The sequence below is a fragment of the Mirounga angustirostris genome, unplaced genomic scaffold (assembly GCF_029215605.1).
Source record: "Mirounga angustirostris isolate CCGP_5_RB_7025 unplaced genomic scaffold, mMirAng1.0.hap1 SCAF_7, whole genome shotgun sequence".
NCBI lineage: Eukaryota > Metazoa > Chordata > Mammalia > Carnivora > Phocidae > Mirounga > Mirounga angustirostris.
Genome location: NW_026991715.1, coordinates 41811031 through 41831663, shown reverse-complemented (window position 1 = coordinate 41831663; position 20633 = coordinate 41811031). Strand labels below are relative to the sequence as shown.

Genomic DNA, 20633 nt, shown 5'->3' with positions numbered 1-20633 from the left:
TCTTACTCATATTTTGAGCACTGAGATAACTAATTTTGTACTAAAATGGTGAAATCAAGTCATTCTGATTTCTTTTGTACAGCTTAAGTTACTAAAGCAATCTCCTGAAAGGTTTTTAAATCTGCCCCCAACCACCAGTATACACCTCCTCTTTTTTTTTTTTTTTTAAAGATTTTATTTATTTATTTGACAGAGACACAGCAAGAGAGGGAACACAAGCAGGGGGAGTAGAAGAGGGAGAAGCAGGCTTCCTGCAGAGCAGGGAGCCCGATGCGGGGCTCGATCCCAGGACCCTGGGATCATGACCTGAGCCGAAGGCAGACGCTTAACGACTGAGCCACCCAGGCTCCCCTACACCACCTCTTAAGAGGCAGTTATGCATATGCTTTTCTAGAAGATGATTCTCCCAGAAATTTTAAAAGGGTATCAGCTTGCTAGCTTTATTCAAGAATCAGTATAACAGTAAACACACAATTGTTATTCTTCGGAATATAGGCCTTCCCACACGACAAGTTATCTCTTGACCAACTACTAATAAGAGAGACTTTGTTGGTTAAGTGAAGCTTGTGGATGGGATTGCTGAGACCGGAAGACTCATTTTATATTCAGAGAGAGAAGTAACTTAACCAGGTGTTCTCATCTGGACACATGACGCTTTGTTTCAAAAGCTTAAATAATACCCAGATAGAACGCTATAGGTTGTAATTTCTTTAAAGACTAAATAAACTCTTCAAAGAGGAACCTCTTCAAAGAGGAATCTTTCCCTTGATTCACTATCCTACATTGTTTTGTGAAATTTGTTGGCTATTGACAAGCCTTTGAAGAAAGCTGTCTCAAGTACATGTAGTTGATAATTTGAAATCTTCTTGTGTATGTGTTGATAGATTTTCCAAGTTAAAAAGTACTTTTTCACTAGAGGCGATAGGCGGAGGAGAAAGATCAGGGAATAAGCACTGATTAAGCTCTCTTAATGTGCCAGGTGTTATGTTAGGCACATTACGAGGCTCTTAGTTTACAACTGTTCCAGAAGGTATATAAATAGTATTTTTTTTTTGGCATTCACCATATGAGGAAATCGAGCTCAGATAAGTAATTTGCCCCTGCTCACTTAAGTTTAGTAACTGGCAGAATGCCAGAAGTAAACTCAGGTGGAAAAGTCCCAACTCTATGCAGGACCTTACCCTGCCACATCAAAGGAAAGATTTCAGGAGTAGCTAAATAGAAGCTAGAGTAGCAAGTAGATGTTAGGTGGAAGGTGGGGGTCATTGTGTAGAGTGTGGCAAGAGGTCTGGAACAGGTGTGGGGAATAGAGAAATGTGATATGAGGCTTAAGTGAAGAGTAAAATTCACTCTTTTGGCATACAGTTCTATGAATTTAGACAATTTATATTTTAGACTCATGTAACTGCTACACAAGATACAGAATTGATCTATTACTCCAAATAAATTCTCTCCTGCTGCTCTTTTGTAGTCGACTCCTCCCACATCCTGTATCTCTGACAACCACTGATTGGTTCTCTATCCTATAAAATCATATAAATGAGATCATGCAGTATGTAGCCTTTTGAGTCTGGCTTCTTCACTTAGCATAATGCATTTCTAATTAGGCAACCGTTAATGATGTAAATGTTACTGTACAATTTTGCTGTAGTTTTTGGCCTTGAACTCTCAGAATGTTTTTATCATCCCCAATTCCAGTTTCATGTAAACAGAATTTTTTTTTGGCTGAAAATGATTATAGTTACAGCTTCATATGTTAAAGAAGCCCAAAATAGATTCCTGATAAGTACACAGAGGAGAAAGTAAAATAGAAGAAAATTAGCTGTCTCTCCCCACACCCTTTTACGTCAGCCATCTCCTTGCCTTTTGCATATAGAAATCTGCATGGAAAGTGTGCTACTGACTGTGACCTTTGCCATCTTGAAAAAGAAAGGGAACAGCTGTTACCATGAGAGGGTAGAAGGAATTTAATGTTGTTCCTGGCCAGTTGGCACTCTGTGCCTTTTGGGCAGGGAACAACAGGTGACCAACTTGTTGCTTTTTATTTTTGTTAGTGTATAAATAAATAGGCTGTGTGTGTGTGTGTGCATGCGCGTAGGAATCTGAGTCCATATTAAAATAACCTCTTAAAGTCCTGGATTTTTTTTTTTCAAAAAAGTTTGTTTAGGGGCGCCTGGGTGGCTCAGTCGTTAAGCGTCTGCCTTCGGCTCAGGTCATGATCCCAGGGTCCTGGGATCGAGCCCTGCATCGGGCTCCCTGCTCCGCGGGAAGCCTGTTTCTCCCTCTCCCTCTCCCCCTGCTTGTGATCCTGCTCTCACTGTGTCTCTCTCTGTCAAATAAATAAATAAAATCTTTAAATTAAAAAAAAAAGTTTGTTTAAATATATACACACATTTATTTTGTGTGTCTTAATGAACTAGGAGACTCCAAGGTTGAGTATATTGTAGGTCATTATAAGCACAAAAAGTAAAATCCTTCTTTGGTAAATGTCACTATATCCAAACTGCCTTTTCTCCCCTTTATCCCAACTTAAATACAAGACAAAACAAAAAAACCCAGCAAGATAACTAAAAGTACTTTTTATAGTAAAACCATCAGCCACAGAGATGTTGTGGTCAGTTCAGGCCGATGACCAGAGTGCAGGTGTCCATAAAAGCTGAGGGTGCTCTCTTCTCTGAACTCTTGGCCCTGGATACTTCACGTACCATCTCTGTGAATCACACCCAAACATACAGTGCGTTCTAGCACTGACCCCTTCTACCTGGCGCAGGGCTCTTCCCCTCTTCCACCTCTACCTTGCACAAACTCATCTTCCTGCAGTACAGCTTTCACTAAGACCTTTCTTGATCAAGAGCCAGTGTTGGTTTTTCATTTTTTAATGAGACATATCCAAATTATTTACCTGAGACAGAACATCCTCACAGTGTAGTTTTGCTTTGCCCATTCATATTTGTTATTTCTCAGTTCCCTACTTGAGTTGGATCATCCCGTTTTTTTTTTTTTAATTGGCGACAGATTGAGCTCAGTGATCAATCTTTAATGCATTTCTAATTCCATTTCCCATTGCAGTTGTTTAGCATGTTAGTCTCTCTGTTCCATTACAATTGTTTTGAATGTTTTCCTGCTCTGTTATAACCTCTATTTATCCTCTGCTCTCTGATTTTTTAGCAAATGGTACTGTTTCCCACTTTGTTTTTTAAAAAGATTTATGTATTTTAGAGAGCGAGAGAGCATGAGCGGGAGGGGCCGAGGGAGAGGGAGAGAGAGAATCTCAAGCAGATTCCACGCTGAGCATGGAGCCCAATGCAGGATTTGATCTTAAGACCGTGGGACCACAACCTGAACCAAAACCTAGAGTTGGACGCTTAACCGATTATGCCACCCAGGTGCCCCTGTTTCCCACTTCATTTAGAAGGATTTAGAGTTAAATAAGTACGTGTTTGAAATCTGGATGCACCACATACTAGCATAGCTGATAGCTAGTAGCATACATCTGAGTTTTCCTCTCTCTAGTCACAACTATCCATTGTCCAAGTCCCGCTGTGGGTCTCTCCAAGATCCTCAACTGAAAGGTTGAAGCAGAACCCAGCTTCTCTAGCACCAGCTGGTGTCTGTTCTGAGTGGCCAATGCTGGTGCAGCACTAGTTGTTAAATATTTTTAATTTCACCCTTATTATATCTATGACTTTAATTAAGTTACTTATCCTTTCTGAGTCATCCTCTCATCTTTAAAATGGGGATAATAATACCTGTTTTACAAGGTGACTTTGTGCATTCATCAAATACTTGTTGAGGGCCTGCCCTCTTTTAAGCACTGACTTAGGTGCTTGGGATATATCAGTGAACAAAACAAAAATATCTACACATAATGGAGTTTCTGTTCTAGTATTATAAGGATGAAATGAAAATTAATGTTAAATGTTCAGTATGGTGCAGACGCACAGAGGTGTATGCACACTGTTTTAGTCCTCTTGATTCTTTGCCACACTTTTCTGTCAGGGCCAAAGGGCCACGGGGAGTATGGGAACAGGGAAAGGGTGAAGTCAGTACTAGTAACTGGATGTGGCTTCCCCAAAGAGGACTTGTGTTGGGACTACATTGCATAGCAATGCAAACGAAATAGGAAGCTTATACATTTTTTTGTAAAAAACGCCAGCTGACCCTGTTCTTGATGGTCTTGGTTGTTTACCTGTGCTTTGATTTCCTCCCATCTGCTTTGGATGTAGCTCTGTCCATTCATTCACATGTCAAGTCCTTTCTGACTTAACTGACTGAGCCACCCAGGTACCCCTGTCACCTCTACTCACTCGGTCTTCACTCCTTAAATCTTGTCAGTCTTTCTGTTCTCAGTTCAAGTGCTGCAGTCCTTTTATCAGTGACCTCTTGTCTATTCTTTTTCTGTTCAGCTTCCTTAAAAGTGGCATTTGTTAGACCAAATGAACTCAGTGGGCTCATGGCCTCATTGGCCTGGGTTCAGATCCTAATTCTGCAACTACATGGCCTTGGGCAGGTTTCTTCATCTTCAACATGATGTAATAATATTTACTTTTTCAAGTTATTGAGGGATTAGAAAGCTGGAACACCTAGCATACTGTCAGAATATAGGGTGAGAGTTTAGTAAAAAGTAGCTCCTGTTACTGGTATTTTTAAAAGTGCCCCTTCATTTTCCCTGGCATTGTCTTTTCCTTCATGTTCTCATCCTATTTTCCTGAAAGTTCCATTCCTTATTAGTTTGCTTTGTTGCCTTTGTGTTTTCTTTCCAAGATTATGGCTGTTGTCACTTTCTCTGAGTGATTTTTTTTTCTCTCCGAGTGATCTTAATAAAATCTCATGGCTTTTCCCTTTTATAATTGATAATTTCTGGTATTTATTTTTAGTCTGCATTCTCTCTTGAGTGTCAGATGTGTCAAGCTTTGTACTAGACATGAAACATTTGTGTCAGATGAAGAGGCATAATAATTAGGAGTGCATTGAATCTGTAGAGGAAACCATCTCTCCTACCTGCAAACTTACTAGTTTAATTTGTTAAGTTGGAGAAATTTTGAATGATTCTCTTTACTTTTGGACACCTAATGATCCTTTATAAAGGAGGAGAAGAAAACTCTTCTGTTCAGAAATAACACATAACTCTTGTCAACTAACAGGAGGATTTTTCATGTGATTCTGGAGAGAATATGTAACACCTGTTTCCAAAGAAAGCAAGAAAAATACTGTATCCCCCCCCCCATGTGTTTCATTCAAACTGAATTGGACACCAAATAAAGAACATTCCTTAAGTTTGGAACGAATACAACTTTCTAAAAACTGCTCAGGTAACACAAAATAGTAAAGAGCCCAAAAATTTTTATTTACTTTTAACCTACAATTGCTAAAAGGGGAAAATGAAAGGGTTCGTAGAAGTAAATTTTACAAAAGTAACTATAGACTTACTTGTTAGACTCAAGTATACTATATGTAGAAAAATGTACAAACATGGTTAAATTTACATATGCTGGATTTTTTTTTTCCTTTTTCAAAGGGAGAATATTTCTTACATAAGGGTTTTATCCATTACCCTTTTTGGTAAAACATGAGCTCCAAGAAGCAGTTCCCTCCTTGTTTATTTTTCTTGTAAGTTTTGCTGAGGTTTCACATTTCTCTTCTGTAGTTTACAGCAAAGTGTACTTAGACATTAGGATGGCTCAGTCAGCCCACACATAGTAGATTAAGATGTATTCTAGTTCACCCAGAGCAATTCCACCTTCACCCCAATCTGACCAAAGGAAATCAGTTGTTTGTCTATATATGCAGACCAGTTTAGGCTTATAGAATCATGGACTTGACTGAAAGGAACCTATGAGATAATGTCATTCTTCTTTCTCATTCGTAGATAAGGAAACTGAGACCCTGGTGGTTGGACTCCTTTCCTAAAAAAGAGGTGGTTTGGGGCGCCTGGGTGGCTCAGTTGGTTAAGCAACTGCCTTCGGCTCAGGTCATGATCCTGGAGTCCCTGGATCGAGTCCCGCATCGGGCTCCCTGCTCGGCAGGGAGTTTGCTTCTCCCTCTGACCCTCCCGACCCTCCCCCCTCTCATGCTCTCTCTCTCAGTCTTTCTCTCTCAAATAAATAAATAAAATCTTAAAAAAAAAAAAGAGATGGTATGATGTGGTGAAAAGAAAAGGAACTTTTTGTTAAAATGCTGGCTTCCCTGCTTACCACCTGTGTAATATTGATTATTTGCCCTAGCTGTGTACCCACAAGTTGTGTACTCTTGGGTGAGTTACCTAGTGACTCTGAGTTTCTGGTAAGATATAGGTAGTTCATTTTAATAATTTGCTGTATTTGTGTTTTTCTTTTTTTTTTTTTTTAAAGATTTTATTTATTCATTTGAGACACAGAGATAGAGAGAGAGCGCATGAGCAAGGAGAAAGGCAGAGGGAGAGGGAGAAGCAGGCTCCCCGCTGAGCCAGGAGCCCGACGCGGGGCTCGATCCCAGGACCCTGGGATCATGACCTGAGCCGAAGGCAGACGCTTAACCATCTGAGCCACCCAGGCGCCCCTTTCTTTTGTTTTCTTAAGCCTTTAATAAGAGTGATCATTTCATTAACCTGTAGAAACTCATTTAGTTTTATTGATCTGATTTTTGCTTCTTTTTCTATTTCATTAGTTTTTGATCTATATTCTTTTTACTTTCTTGAGATTTAAAAATAAGTTACTGTACTGAATGCTTATTTCCTCTTCTCTGATGTATAAATTTAAGGCTCTTTTTATGTGTAGTATTTTAGCTCTGTACTCTAAGCTTTGCTTTGTTCTATTTTCATTGTTCATTTCAAACTATTTTGTGATTTTTGTTTTGACTTTTCTTGACCTACAATTTAGTGACTTTTAAGTTTTCAAACCTACAGATTTTAGAGGGCTGTCTTTTTTTTTCCCCTTCATGGAATTTTTGGGGATAATACGTAGACAAATACTTGCAAATAGCAGGTATTGAACAAATGTTTTCACTTTTCCTTAGAGAAATAAAATTCTGTTTTTGAAACTAGGACAGGAAACATAAAATTGTAATTAGCATAACTAATATTAAAAATGACTTTAGGGCGCCTGGGTGGCTCAGTCGGTTAAGCGACTGCCTTCGGCTCAGGTCATGATCCCAGGGTCCTGGGATCAAGTCCCACATTGGGCTCCCTGCTCTGCGGGGAGCCTGCTTCTCCCTCTCCCACTCCCCTTGCTTGTGTTCCCTCTCTCGCTGTGTCTTTCTCTGTCAAATAAATAAATAAAATCTTAAAAAAAAAATGACTTTAGTTCTATAATATAACCAGATAAGGAGGCAATGTATAGAGAGCAAAGAAAGATGATGGGAAAAGGGTACAAATGGGAGGAGGCAAAGTGGGAAGGATAATTAGGGGAAGATGTAGGAATATCAAGTTGAATTAATTCTCATCTTCTATAAGGTCCTATTTTTTTTATCACTTTCATCTGTGGGCTTTAGGACATTAATTAGTTTTATTATACTTTACCATTATAATTAATTATACTTTTTTATTAGAGAGTTGGAGAGGGACAGAGGGAGAGGGAGAGAGAGAATCTTTTTTTTTTTTTTAAAGATTTTATTTATTTATTAGAGAGCGAGCGAGAGAGAAACAGCATGAGAGAGGAGAGGGTCAGAGGGAGAAGGAGGCTCCCTGCCGAGCAGGGAGCCCGATGCGGGACTCGATCCCAGGACTCCAGGATCGTGACCTGAGCCAAAGGCAGTCGCTTAACCAACTGAGCCACCCAGGCGCCCCCGAGAGAGAATCTTTTTTTTAAAATATATTTATTAATTTGAGAGAGAGAGAGAGCAGAAGCAGGGTAAGCGGCAGAGGGAGAGGGAGAAGCAGACTTCATGCTGAGCAGGGAGCCCGATGCAGGGCTCAATCCCAGGACGCTGGGATCATGACCTGAGCCGAAGGCAAGACGCTTAACGACTAAGCCACCCAGGCGCCCCTTTTGAGAATTTTTTAAATCAAAAACTTGAAAGGCTCACTAGAGTGATACAGATAGTTCCCAGCTTACAGTGGTTCCACTTAGGATTTTTTGATGGTGAGAAAGCAATACTCATTCAGTGGAAATTGTACTTTGAGTTTTGAATTTGGTTCTTTCCTGGGCTGGTGATATGTGGTAAATGTTCTCTTGTGATGCTGGGCAGTGGCAGTGAGCTGCAGCTCTCAGTAAGCCATGGTGTCACAAGGGTAAATGACCGATACACTTTAAACAATTCTGTGCCCATACAGCTATTTGGTTTTTTACTTCCAGCGCTGTATTCAGTAACTTACAGGAGATATTCAACACTATTGTAAAATAGGCTTTGTGTTAGATGATTTTGACCAATTGTAGGCTAATGTAAGTGTTCTGAGCATGTTTAAGGTAGGCTCGGCTAAGCTATGATGTTCAGTTGTTGAGGTTTATTAATGGATTTTTGACTTAAAATATTTTCAACTTATGGGTTTATTGGGATAGAACCCCATCATAAGATGAGGAAGATCTTTATTTCTTGTTAGGTAATTAAAAAGGCAGTGCCACCATTTTAGAATGATTTGTCTGGCCATTTTATAAGATTTTTTCAAGAAGTGGTGACTCAAATAAGTGTATTTTTTATGGCTTAAATTTGACTCTCTCTACTAACCTGATGACCTTCAGGATTATTTCCACTCTCTATACAATAAGTATGTCCTGGGAAGGCCTAAAATGTTACAACAAAATTTCTAAGGTGAAAAACTACTTTTGTTCTGTACACTTCTTAGGGGATATTAGACATAGAGTTTTGATTTATCTATTTAATATGGAATAGATCATCATAGCTCTCTATAGGTATGAGAGTGGAAACCCCAGAAGTAATTATTTCACTGTAAGTGTACTTCTCTCTGATCTTGTCAATTAGGTATAAAAATGAAGGGATAATTTCTATTGCTTTGTTTTTTTTGTTTTAAACAGAAGAGTAAAATAGGCTTTTCCTTTGTCCTGGTTTCAGACAATCTCTTTACCATAGATAGGTTTTTTTCAGGTAGCTTGCATGTATAACATAATTTCAGGAAACACAATGAAAAACTTCTTCATTGTGATAAAGTATTTTTTAAATTTCAAATTTATTTTGGTCTTTTATTTTATTGTAAAATATTCAAACATGGAAGTATATATAGTAGGAAATCAGTTTTCTTCCTGATTTGTATGAATGTCATCTCTGGACAGAACTACTTAAAAGTTGGTGATATATTCTAGGCTTTCCGATAAATATTTAGATACAAACACATAATTTGTTTTATATAAGTGAAATTATACTGAATATAGTGTTTTTATAGATTATTTTGATTACTTAACATTATATTGGATATATTTCTATGTATATGATCCATACTCATTGATTAGGTTTTAAAATTTTTTTGTGGTAGTAAGTGTGAAATATAAATACGGTTTTTTAAAAAAGATTTATTTATTTATTTGAGAGAGCAAGCGTGGGGCAAAGGGAGAGGGAGAGAGAATCTTAAGCAGACTCTGCGCTGAGCACGGAGCCTGACTTGGGGTTCGATCCCACAATCCTGAGATCAGGACCTGAACCAAAATCAAGAGTCAGATGCGCACCACCCAGGTGCCCCAGTATGTTTTTATATGAAGATAACATGCAGTTGTATGTGCAGCTGCCTTAGTATGATGGTGATCTATAATAGGTGCTCAATACATGTTAGTTTAGTTTTGTTTTGTTTTTAGTTCAAAACACATTTATTGAGTACCTACAAAGTACAAAAGTCATTGAAGAGACATACACAGACCCCACACCCCCACTCAGGGGCAAAACTAAGGTCAGACTTCTAGACCCTTGGATGCTAATGATCATGAAATGGCAAATTAACAGGAAGATGGTCACATAATAAGTAATTGGATATGCAGTCTTGGTCAACAAATATTAATGGCAATGCCATTTAATATGTCACAACACCTGGGTGGCTCAGTCAGTTAAGTGTCTGACTCTTTAATTTCAGCTCAGGTCATGATCTCAGGGTTATGAGATTGAGCCCTGCATTGGGGCTTGGGATTCTCTCTCTCTCTCTGCCCCTCCTCTCCCCAAAATAAATAAATAAAAATAAAGCTGTGATTTTCAATTAGGGTATATATGTGTGTTCTAAAATATTCTATTTGGAAAATACAAAATGACCTTATTTTCTTCTTAATACAGACCAGGAAAAGTGAGGCTTGAGAAAAATCTTGTCTGGTGAGAGTTCATAGAATATAGTCCCTAAATTTGCTTTGCATAAGGCCTAGCCCTCTATGGGATATAGCAGAATCTCTGGGAAGTTACGAAATTTTTATGTTTTGTTTCCATGGGGATTTTGTAATGGCTTGTAAAAAAAACTTTTTTAAGAAAAGATAAAATCAAATTTTTATCTCCTAAATAATTGGCTTTATCCCCCAGTACTATCTCTAATCAAGTCACATCCTGGCTTCCTTTTCTACTTTGAAAAGCTCAAAATGAAGGAAGACCCCTGGTATTGGACCCCCTTTCAGCTGGGGCCCTACACATGAGTAAAATATGTGTTGAGAATTCCATTCCAGGTTATTTATTTAACAGACAGCTCTTCAGATTTTCAAGGACTATTAGAAAATTGAGCCTATCAAATAATCCAATCAATAAATGGGCAGAAGACATGAACAGACATTTCTGCAAAGAAGACATCCAAATGGTCAACAGAGACATGAAAAAGTGCTCAATATCACTCGGCATCAGGGAAATCCAAATCAAAACCACAATGAAATACCATCTCACACCAGTCAGAATGGCTAAAATTAACAAGTCAGGAAACGACAGATGTTGGTGGGGATGCGGAGAAAGGGGAACCCTCCTACACTGTTGGGGGGATGCAAGCTGGTGCAGCCACTCTGGAAAACAGTATGGAGGTTCCTCAAAAAGTTGAAAATAGAGCTACCATATGATCCAGCAATTGCACTACTGGGTATTTACCCCAAAGATACAAAAGTAGGGATCCGAAGGGGTACGTGCACCCCAATATTTATAGCAGCAATGTTCACAATAGCCAAACTATGAAAGAGCCGAGATGTACATAAACAGATGAGTGGATAAAGATGTGGTATATATATACAATGGAATATTATGCAGGCATCAAAAAATGAAATCTTGCCATTTGCAATGATGTGGATGGAACTAGAGGGTATTATGCTAAGTGAAATAAGTCAATCAGAGAAAGACAAGTATCATATGATCTCACTGATATGAAGAATTTGAGAAATAAGACAGAGGATCATAGGGGAAGTGAGGGAAAAATGAAACAAAACGAAACCAGAGAGGGAGACAAACTATAAGAGACTTAATCTCAGGAAACAAACTGAGGGTTGCTGGAGTGGAGGGGGTCTGGGAGGGATGGGTGGCTGGGTGATGGACATTGGGGAGGGTATGTGCTATGGTTAGTGCTGTGAATTGTGTAAAGACTGATGAATCACAGAGCTGTACCCCTGAAACAAATAATACATTATATGTTAATAAAAATAAAAACAATTTTAACCCCCACCCCCGAAGATCTAAGAGATTCTTGGCACATGAAAAAAAGGAGTTAAAGGCTTCAAGAACAAAATATACTTTAGGACTACATGTTTTTATTCTTCTTCTTGGACATATATGAGAAGGGCCATGGAAGATGATTAACTATTTGTTTTGAGTAGTGGAAACTATAAGGATTCACAGTAAAAATCCACAACCATGGCATTAATCTTTTCACTATAAAGGAAACCTTTCTCCTAAGGATGTTTGTGTTTTGTGATTCAGGTTTATAAATTGCTGCAAGACTAGCAGGATGGCTATTTAAGGGTCTTGTAAGTTAGGCTGCCCCAATTATTTTAGGTGCTTCCAGTAAGAGCAAATATTTTTGTTGGTGAATAAGACACCACAATATGATTTATCCTTTTACTGAGAGTACACAGTATAGTATGTACTATAGAGTTGTACAGTATGTGAAAACATTTTATGTGGGAATCTTGGAACAAAGTTCTTTGCTAACTTTGCAGATGTTTAGAGGCAGGTGCTGAGATTGGAAATCCAGCACTACTGTTACGGGTAGGATAGGCAAATGTGTGCTTTGTGATAAAGTTTCAGATCTGATTGTTTCTAGTGGTTCTAGACAAGAGTCCGGGAAAAGATGGATCTGGAGCTGATTGTTAATTATTTGTAAAGTCCCATCTTGAAGTATTAATGCTTTATACTTTTCATCATCTCTTTTTCACATCTGATTCTTATGCTTTTCTGCAGGAAAGTTGTGGGCCTCTGTTTTGGGTGAATCAGTAGAGACGATTGGTTTGGGGCCCCAGCTTCTTTTCTCCCTGAGAAAAGAGTAAGGAGTGCTGTCAGGAGAAGGGGTTCCACAATAGCCAAGTCTGAAGCTTTGTGTGGAGGTAACGCTGGACTATACAGGCATTGCCCTCAGGATTCCAGGAGATGGTAGAACTATAAATTTCTTGTAGCAATCAACATGGGTATATCAGCCTGTTTATTTGTTAGCGCTTTGCATTCCTAGTGGAAAACATGCTTGAGAAGTAGTTGTTAGAATGTAGAATTGGAAGTGCTTCCCTAGCATGTTCTTGAACTTCAGATTGTTAATCCGTTTTCTGTTTTTGTTTTTGGGTCTTTTCTTGATTTGTTTGTTTGAATTTTTCTTTCCAAAAGACTCAAGTTACTTAAAACATTTGAAAACCTAAGTTTATGGTTACACAAATGTTTTATGTGTCTCAGAGGCTTTTGCTCACTTGTTTATTCATTTGTTCATTTATTCATTCAACAAATATTCCTTGAAGTACTTATAATAAGCAGGATTGTGGAAGGAATGCTAACAGATAGTCATCTACTCAAAGGAAAAGTGAAAAATATATTCTGGAGAGATACCAAAGGCTGAATGTAGGTAGGTAGACGTGTGTGTGTAATTGAAAGACACATATCCATGGATACATACCGAGAGACATGGCCCATAGTTCTCTCCTAAACATTTTTAGAATCTGTTTCTTCTATTCTCGCTGTTACTTCTCTATTTCAGGCCCTTAGCATCTCTCATACACACTTGTGTTTCTTGGCTCTAGACTTTCCCTCTATTCTAACCTCACACTGATTTTTCCTTTATATGGCTCTTCTCAGAGTTTTTTCCCCTACTAAAACACAGATTGGATTGTGTCTCCTGTTACTCACAGAATAAAATTCAAAGTTCCTAGTAGATAGTTTCAGTATAGATTCTGTAAATAGTCCGTTTATGAAGCTCTCCACAGTTATCCACTTTTAGTTATTATCTGTTCCATGGTGAGATCCTAACTGGTTTTCCTTTGTCCTGATACTGGTTTGGATATATTCCATTTCCTTCTGTGGACCTGTTCCCATCATTGACTACCCTGCCCTCAGTACGAGGAGGCTGACCTTGCCCTTTGACTTCTAGATTTGTGTTTGGACAATGGGAAACATTGGCAGGAGGAGAGGAGGGTTGCTGTGTTTATTCTTCTGGCTTCCTCCTGCCCCTTCATGTCTTGTTGGCTTTCCCAGAGGTCACAGTTCTTATGAAGCTGCCCTCTTTGTACTTTTAAGGCTTAGGGGTGGTAGCAGCTTCAGGAGGTTGTACTGTCTCTTGACTCTGACCATCTTCCATACCTTGCAAATAGTCCTTTATTAAGCTCTTCTTAAATTACCCAGTTTAAGCGTGCTATTTCCTGCTGGGGTCCTGATTGCTGCATTGTCTAAATACTCTAAGCTTCACTTTTGCTTGTAATAATAGTTGTTACTTTCCTGTAGCACTCACTATCTTTTTTAGTAAACATTTTTGGTGAGCTCTTACTCATTTGTCCCCCCTTCCAGTCTTTTTTCCTTTTTTTTTTTTTCCTGGCACTGTGGCTGCTATATAATAGGAATTGAAATGTCCGAATGAATAAGAAGGGGAGATTTTCAAGAGAATGGACATTTGAATTTCCCTGGATAGCATAATATTTACTTAGATGTCTGAAATAGGATCTTTTGAGAAAATAGGGGGAGGTAGTAGGTACTGAAGTCCATTTAATAATGTCTGGATTTTTAGTTCATTATTTTCATAAAGTAAATTTAGCACTTTTTTTGAAACTATTGCTTCAATTTATTTTTTTAAGGTTTCAGATGTGCTTTATTTCTTCAGTCATGCCATATTTTAATGGGTGCACAGTGCCTTTACTTGGTATCAATTATGAGTTGGTTTTGAAACAATTCAGTATTACACCAGCTGGGGTGATTACTGATCTCTCCATTCCTTTGGGGTGATGCTGCCAGCAGGGGACAAAATCCACTCTATTCCAGTTTGTGCTGCTGCATATGCACACAAAGCAACACAGAAAGTGGCTCCATTAGCTAATAAGCGTTACCATATTTGTAATGGAAATCAGGTGTCTGTTCCTGGTGGCTCTGCGTTGCCATTGCTTGCTGCATGCTTTGTTTTTGTTTTAAGATTTTATTTATTTGTCAGGGAGAGAGGGTGCGTGCACAAGCGCACATGCACAAGCAGGAGCGGCAGGCAGAGGGAAAGCAGACTCCTGGCTGAGCAGGGAGCCCGATGCGGGGCTCCATCCCAGGACTCTGGGATCATGACCTGAGCTGAAGGCAGATGCTTAACCAAATGAGCCACCTAGATGTCCCTTGCTGCATGCTTTGATCTTGGAAACAACTTAGAGCATTTTTGGCCATGGGAAACATCCTGAGGCTGGTGCAACTGCAGCTACTGGTTTGCTACAACTTTGTGCCAAGTCCCCTTGCAAAGAGCCCTGAAAAACCTAGTGCTTCTACATACTAAAAATTGACATTGGTATCTCTTTAAAATGCATTTGAGCTTAATTCCATTTATTCTTTTAGAGTATTTTGTAATACCATGTCTTTAAGGATATATGTACTATATCTAATATAGGAGAAATTTCAATTATCACTTTATTGAAGGAGAATATAGGAAGCATATTTATCTATCGAGGTATTCATTTATCTATCTTCCTCAGTGTGTCTTAGAAGGGATGCACTAAGAGCAGACATATAGTAGCTAACAAGTGTGTTTAGAAGACTGAAAGATGTTTAGCAAGAACTTTTAAAAAGTGACTTCTCGTATGGAAATTTTAAGTAAGAAAAAAATACCCTAGAATTATGATTAGGGTCAAAAATAGTTTCTATATCCTTTATATAAGGATATACCTATTCTGTGAAAGGGTTTATTTCGAGAAGCATCTTTCTATAATACTAACTTGGACACAGTACTCTCCATTACTATCCCAAAAAATTACTATTGAAAATAATCTCAGGGCGCCTGGGTGGCTCATTGGTTAAGCATCTGCCTTCGGCTCAGGTCATGATCCCAGGGTCCTGGGATTGAGCCCCACATCGGGCTCCCTGCTCAACGGGAAGCCTGCTTCTCCCTCTCCCATTCCCCCTGCTTGTGTTCCCTCTCTCACTGTGTCTCTCTCTGTCAAATAAATAAATAAAATCTTTAAAAAAAAAAAAAAGAAAAAGAAAAGAATCTCTACAGCAGAGAATATTCCATTACTTTTTTTCTTAAAGATTTTATTTATTTATTTGAGAGAGGGAGAATGAGAGACAGAGAGCATGAGAGGGAGGAGGGTCAGAGGGAGAAGCAGACCCCCTGCCGAGCAGGGAGCCCGATGCGGGACTCGATCCCGGGACTCGAGGATCATGACCTGAGCTGAAGGCAGTCGCTCAACCAACTGAGCCACCCAGGCGCCCACTTTTTTCCTTTTTTTATTAACATGTAATGTATTATTTGTTTCAGGGGTACAGGTCTGTGGTTCATCGGTCTTACACAATACACAGCACATACCACAGCACATACCCTCCCCAGTGTCCATCACCCAACCACCCCATTCCATTGCTTCTTAAAATAGAGATATTTGTTTACTCTGGGGGGTTAGATTTGCCTGTGTGTGTGTGCACGCGCGCGCGTGTATGTGTTTGTGATCTGTCTTACTCTTCTTGGGCTGCTGTAACCGTATGCCATAGACTGGGTGGCTTAAGCAACAGAAGTTTAGTTTTTCACAGTTCTGGAGGCTAGAATTCTGATATCGGGATGCCAGCATGATTGGGTTTAGGTGAGGACTCTCTTCCTGGCCTATAGATGGCTGCGTTTTCCTGTGTCCTGTCATGGCCTTTCCTTGGTGCATGACATGGAGTGAGAGAGAGAGAGATCTATTTGTTTTCCTCTTCTTATGAGACCAGTCTTACTGGATTAAGTTACTAGATTTATGATCTCATTTAACCCTAATTACCTCCTAAAAAACCTGTCTCCAAATATGATAAAATTGGAGGTTAGAGCTCCAAAATAAGAATTCTGGGGGCCACAGAATTCAGTTCATGGGGATGTGCTTGTATACATAGGTATATATAAAATGTATGAGCAGTAGAGGAAATAATTGTGATATATTTAACTTGACGAAAGATATTCATGCTTAGACATTGACAACCCAGTATTGAAGTTCATTATTGAAGTTTCTTCATAAAGATATTGCTCTGTTAGTGGAGGTGGTATAGTATTATAATAAAAGGGTGGTGACCAAAGATCCCTTTTTCCTCAGACCTCAGAGACCACTCAGTTCTCACTCTCCTTGATGTCTTAGTATTTGACATCCTACCTTTGCCTGGATATAGACTTGTTACTCTAAGCTACTTCTCTTGGCTTTTGTATCACAACATTGCCCTACTTCTCTGTTGTTCATTCTTTGGCAAGAATGGCCACTGTGTGCTGCTGAACAAAACAGACACAACCCCTGCCCTCTAGAGCATGTGGTCATCCTCTCTTCCTTTCTCTCCTACAGTCTCTGTTCATGATTTCATTATGGATATTTAGTCATTAGCTGATTGTTTTATCTCTGTTACTTTTGATTTTAGGCTGTTCCTGAACTGTTGGATTCCCCTGGCTTAAGTTACCATCTCTAATGCCAGTGTCTTGGGTATCATACCCTCCCTACTTCTGATCGTTACCCATTATAGCTGTTTAGTGTATTTTTATTCAGAGCCAACTGTATTTGTGCCTGGTGCAAAGCATATGAGAATGATAGAGTCTTTGCCTTCAAGTTGGTGACAGAATGTCACAGGCAATATAAAATATAGCACGATAGATGTGTGTGTGAGTTGCCATGGGACTGATACATAGGGTGTGCCTGCCTTGGACTGAAGGGGAAATGAGAAGGCAAGTATCCCTAGTAGAAGGCTGAACATATGTGAAGGCACCTGGGGTTTTGAAAACATAATATGAAAAGACAGCAGCAGCAAATGGTTCATTCTGGAGTCTTAAGGGCTGCCTGGAGAAGAGTCAGAGATGAAGCTGAGCATTTAAGAAGTTACCAGATCACCCCAAAGGCAATATTCTCAATACTAAACTAATTTTCTTCCACCATAAACCATGTCCCACTCCCAGCTTCACATTTCTGTCAGTGGGCCCACCATTCTTCTCTCTTCCAAACCCTGAAGCGTCATCTTCAGGTCTGCGTCAGCCCTTGTGATCAGGCATGAAGTTAAGTCATTTCTATATTCAGAACACTCCTTCATGCATTCTCTTCTGTTTTCACTGTTAACACACTACTCATTTGTTAATTACTGGATTATTTCAAGGCTATATGAAATCGTCTCCTTTCTACTATTTTTTTTTTTAAAGATTTTATTTATTTATTTGACAGAGAGAGACACAGTGAGAGAGGGAACACAAGCAGGGGAAGTGGGAGAGGGAGAAGCAGGCTTCCCGGGGAGCAGGGAGCCTGATGTGGGGCTCGACCCCAGGACCCTGGGATCATGACCTGAGCCGAAGGCAGATGCTTAACGACTGAGCCACCCAGGAGCCCCTGTTTTTGTTTTTGTTTTTTAAGTTAATTTCTGGCATCCCTTATCTTACCCTGTTGCTGATCCTGACTGAGCAAAGAGGGCAGTGATATTTTATTTCCTACAGGAAAAGTCATTTTTTAGGCCAGTATTTTATTTTATTTTATTTATTTATTTGACAGAGAGATACAGCGAGAGAGGGAACACAAGCAGGGGGAGTGGGAGAGGGAGAAGCAGACTTCCCGTGGAGCAGGGAGCCGGATGCAGGGCTGGATCCCAGGATGCTGGAATCATGACCTGAGCCAAAGGCAGATGCTTAACGACTGAGCCACCCAGGTGCCCCTAGGCCAGTATTTTAAATACATAATTCTTTTTATTAAACGCAAAAATCTCAAGCCCTCTTCCTCCCATTAAAAACCACAGAATTGAAGAATTAAGAGTTATCCGTAGCAAAGAACATTTTGTTCCATTAACTTTGAGTTTTCATTATGAATATAATATGTATTTTATACTGAACAAGCTTTTTCAAACAACCGGTCTCCCACCTCCCAGTCTCATCATCTTGTCACAGTTCTCACCTCTTAATTTATCCAGATCACTTTCCTCCATGGGAGGCCATATATACACTGACACTGGAAACAGCCTGTATTGGAATCCTGGTTTTACTCCTTATTTGTTTCAGCAAGGGTCCACATTTGTCTAAGCCTCATAATAACTTTATGTGGAAAATGGGAGAAGTGCTATTACCTGCAGGGTTATAGGTAAGGATGGAGTTAATCTGTGAAGCCCAGTGCCTGGCATGTGTGAGATGCAATACACATTGGCTCTGAAATGTTATGTACCTTGAAAACTCCTTGCTCATTCCCTCTGTGCTCTTGTTAGTGCAACCTCATGCTGACCTTGCTTCTTTGTACCACTAAATGCTCTCCCTGAGCCCGTCCCTTTTGCCTGTGGTTTACCTGCAGTTACAGGTTCAACTCAGTTGCCTTTTTAAAAATAGTCTTTTCTAATTACTCTAGTTCACGTTGACCTCTGAATTCCTATAGGACCTTTTATACCATTTTAGAAATTAGTCACACTTTCTTTTTTATGGTATTTCTTTGTAAATTTACATACAGTAAAATTCACTTATTTTGATGTACATTCTGTGAGTTTTGACAAATGCTTAGAGTTATGGGTAACCATCACAATCAAGATACAGAACAATTTCATCAACCCCCAAATATCTATCTTGGTATTGCATTTTAAACAGTTTCCTCTAATATACATTCTGTTTCTACACGTGAGGTTTAGGCTCTTGAAACTAGTGTCTCTTTTTTATTAGTTTGTCTCCCTATGTGTGGCCTAACCTAGTACTGAGCATATAGTGAGTAGATGCTAGGGTGTTTGAATTGTATAAAACAAAGCGTAAAAACATAGTAAATTTGAACATACTACGAAGCTACTCAAATATTTAAGTTATTTAACTTCTCTTTGGTCTTTCATTTTACTTGGGCGAAAAATTTGAAATGGATATTATTCCTGTATAATTGGCTCAAGTGATTTGGAGCCTTGCAGGGCTAATAAAAATTTTAAATTTATCTTTGGGGGAAAAAAGGACTAGTTTCTTTCTGTTTTTATTATCAAATACACTTACAGTTTCTATTTTTTCCTAACCCTATTAATTTTTAATGTGAAACAAAAGTTTCTATTTTTCCCCTCGAGTATTTTTGGCTGTTACAATGTTATTTATAATTAAATGTATTTACAGGTTTCCCTTTTTCTCTTAAACATATTTAAAATATCGAACAATTCAATTAAAAATAAACTAGTTACAAAATGTAAAATACAAAACCTTCTTGTTTTTTCAACTTTATTTTTCTATGGGCCAATTTTGCTCTCTTCCCTGGGTATTTCTTTTATTGATTGTCTTTAAAATCAGAGGTCAACGCAAGCAAGAGAATTTATACCTGATAAAGGTGGGGCTGATATGGACAAGCTAATGCTGCATGGTTTCCTTTATCTCTACTCTTGGGTATCTTGAAATATTGATCCTTTTCAGAAAGGATCAAATATGGTTAAGATTTGTATCCCATTCAGTAGAGTTTACTTCCTAATGAAGTGAATTGAATTTAACCATGTGTATCTTTTTTCCCTTCCCCAACAGCTTCCATGCCTATGGCTGTTCTAAGTTTGAGCCAAATAAATCCATTTCAGAGAGGCTTTTTCTGTAAAGACAACAGCATCCAGTATCCGTACCATGACAGTACCATCACATCCACTGTCCTCTCCATAGTGGGGCTTGGTTTACCCATTTCCTCTGTAAGTAAATTAATAAGTAGGTAGTGATGGGTTTGTTGTGCTGGAGGATGGATGAAGTGATGGAGTAGGGGTGGGAGTAAATCTGTAGTACTGTCTTCACCAGTGTTGATGTGGTGAATGACTAGAGGAATATACCAACTGTTTTCATCTAGGGACAGTGTAACTTCAGTTAAAGGGGATGTGACCCAGAATAACTTGATGTCATCATGAAGAAATATAGAATGATTATTTTACAGTGGAAGGGTTCATTTAGGTCATTTGGACCAATACCTTTCTGTATGTAAGTGAAGAAAGTTAGGCCCAGACACTTGGTCAAGCCCAGTAAACTATTTTATGGCAGAGCTGAAACTAAGATAATGCTTATTTTGTCATATTTTAAATGAATATTGAAACCATAAAAAAGGAGGTAGATTTATTCATTAAAATTGAGAAAACAACTCAGCAGAATTTAAGTACATATGCAAAATAAAATCCTCAGAATACATCAAAACTTATTATTTTTTAAGTTG

General features: G+C 38.9%; 1 protein-coding gene across 6 annotated transcripts in view; it reads left to right on the top strand.

The window, feature by feature from the left end:
* The window catches only part of PLPP1 (phospholipid phosphatase 1), a 100402-nt gene that overhangs the window by 18704 nt on the left and 61065 nt on the right, over window positions 1-20633 (top strand). For 4 of the 6 annotated variants that reach the window (XM_054512024.2, XM_045894972.3, XM_054512029.2 and 1 more), the window contains exon 2: window positions 19970-20124. The exons of the other annotated variants lie outside the window; for them this stretch is intronic. In XM_054512024.2, coding sequence (XP_054367999.1) covers window positions 19970-20124 — 155 coding nt within the window. The remainder of the gene's footprint in view (window positions 1-19969; window positions 20125-20633) is intronic. 6 annotated transcript variants of the gene reach the window in all.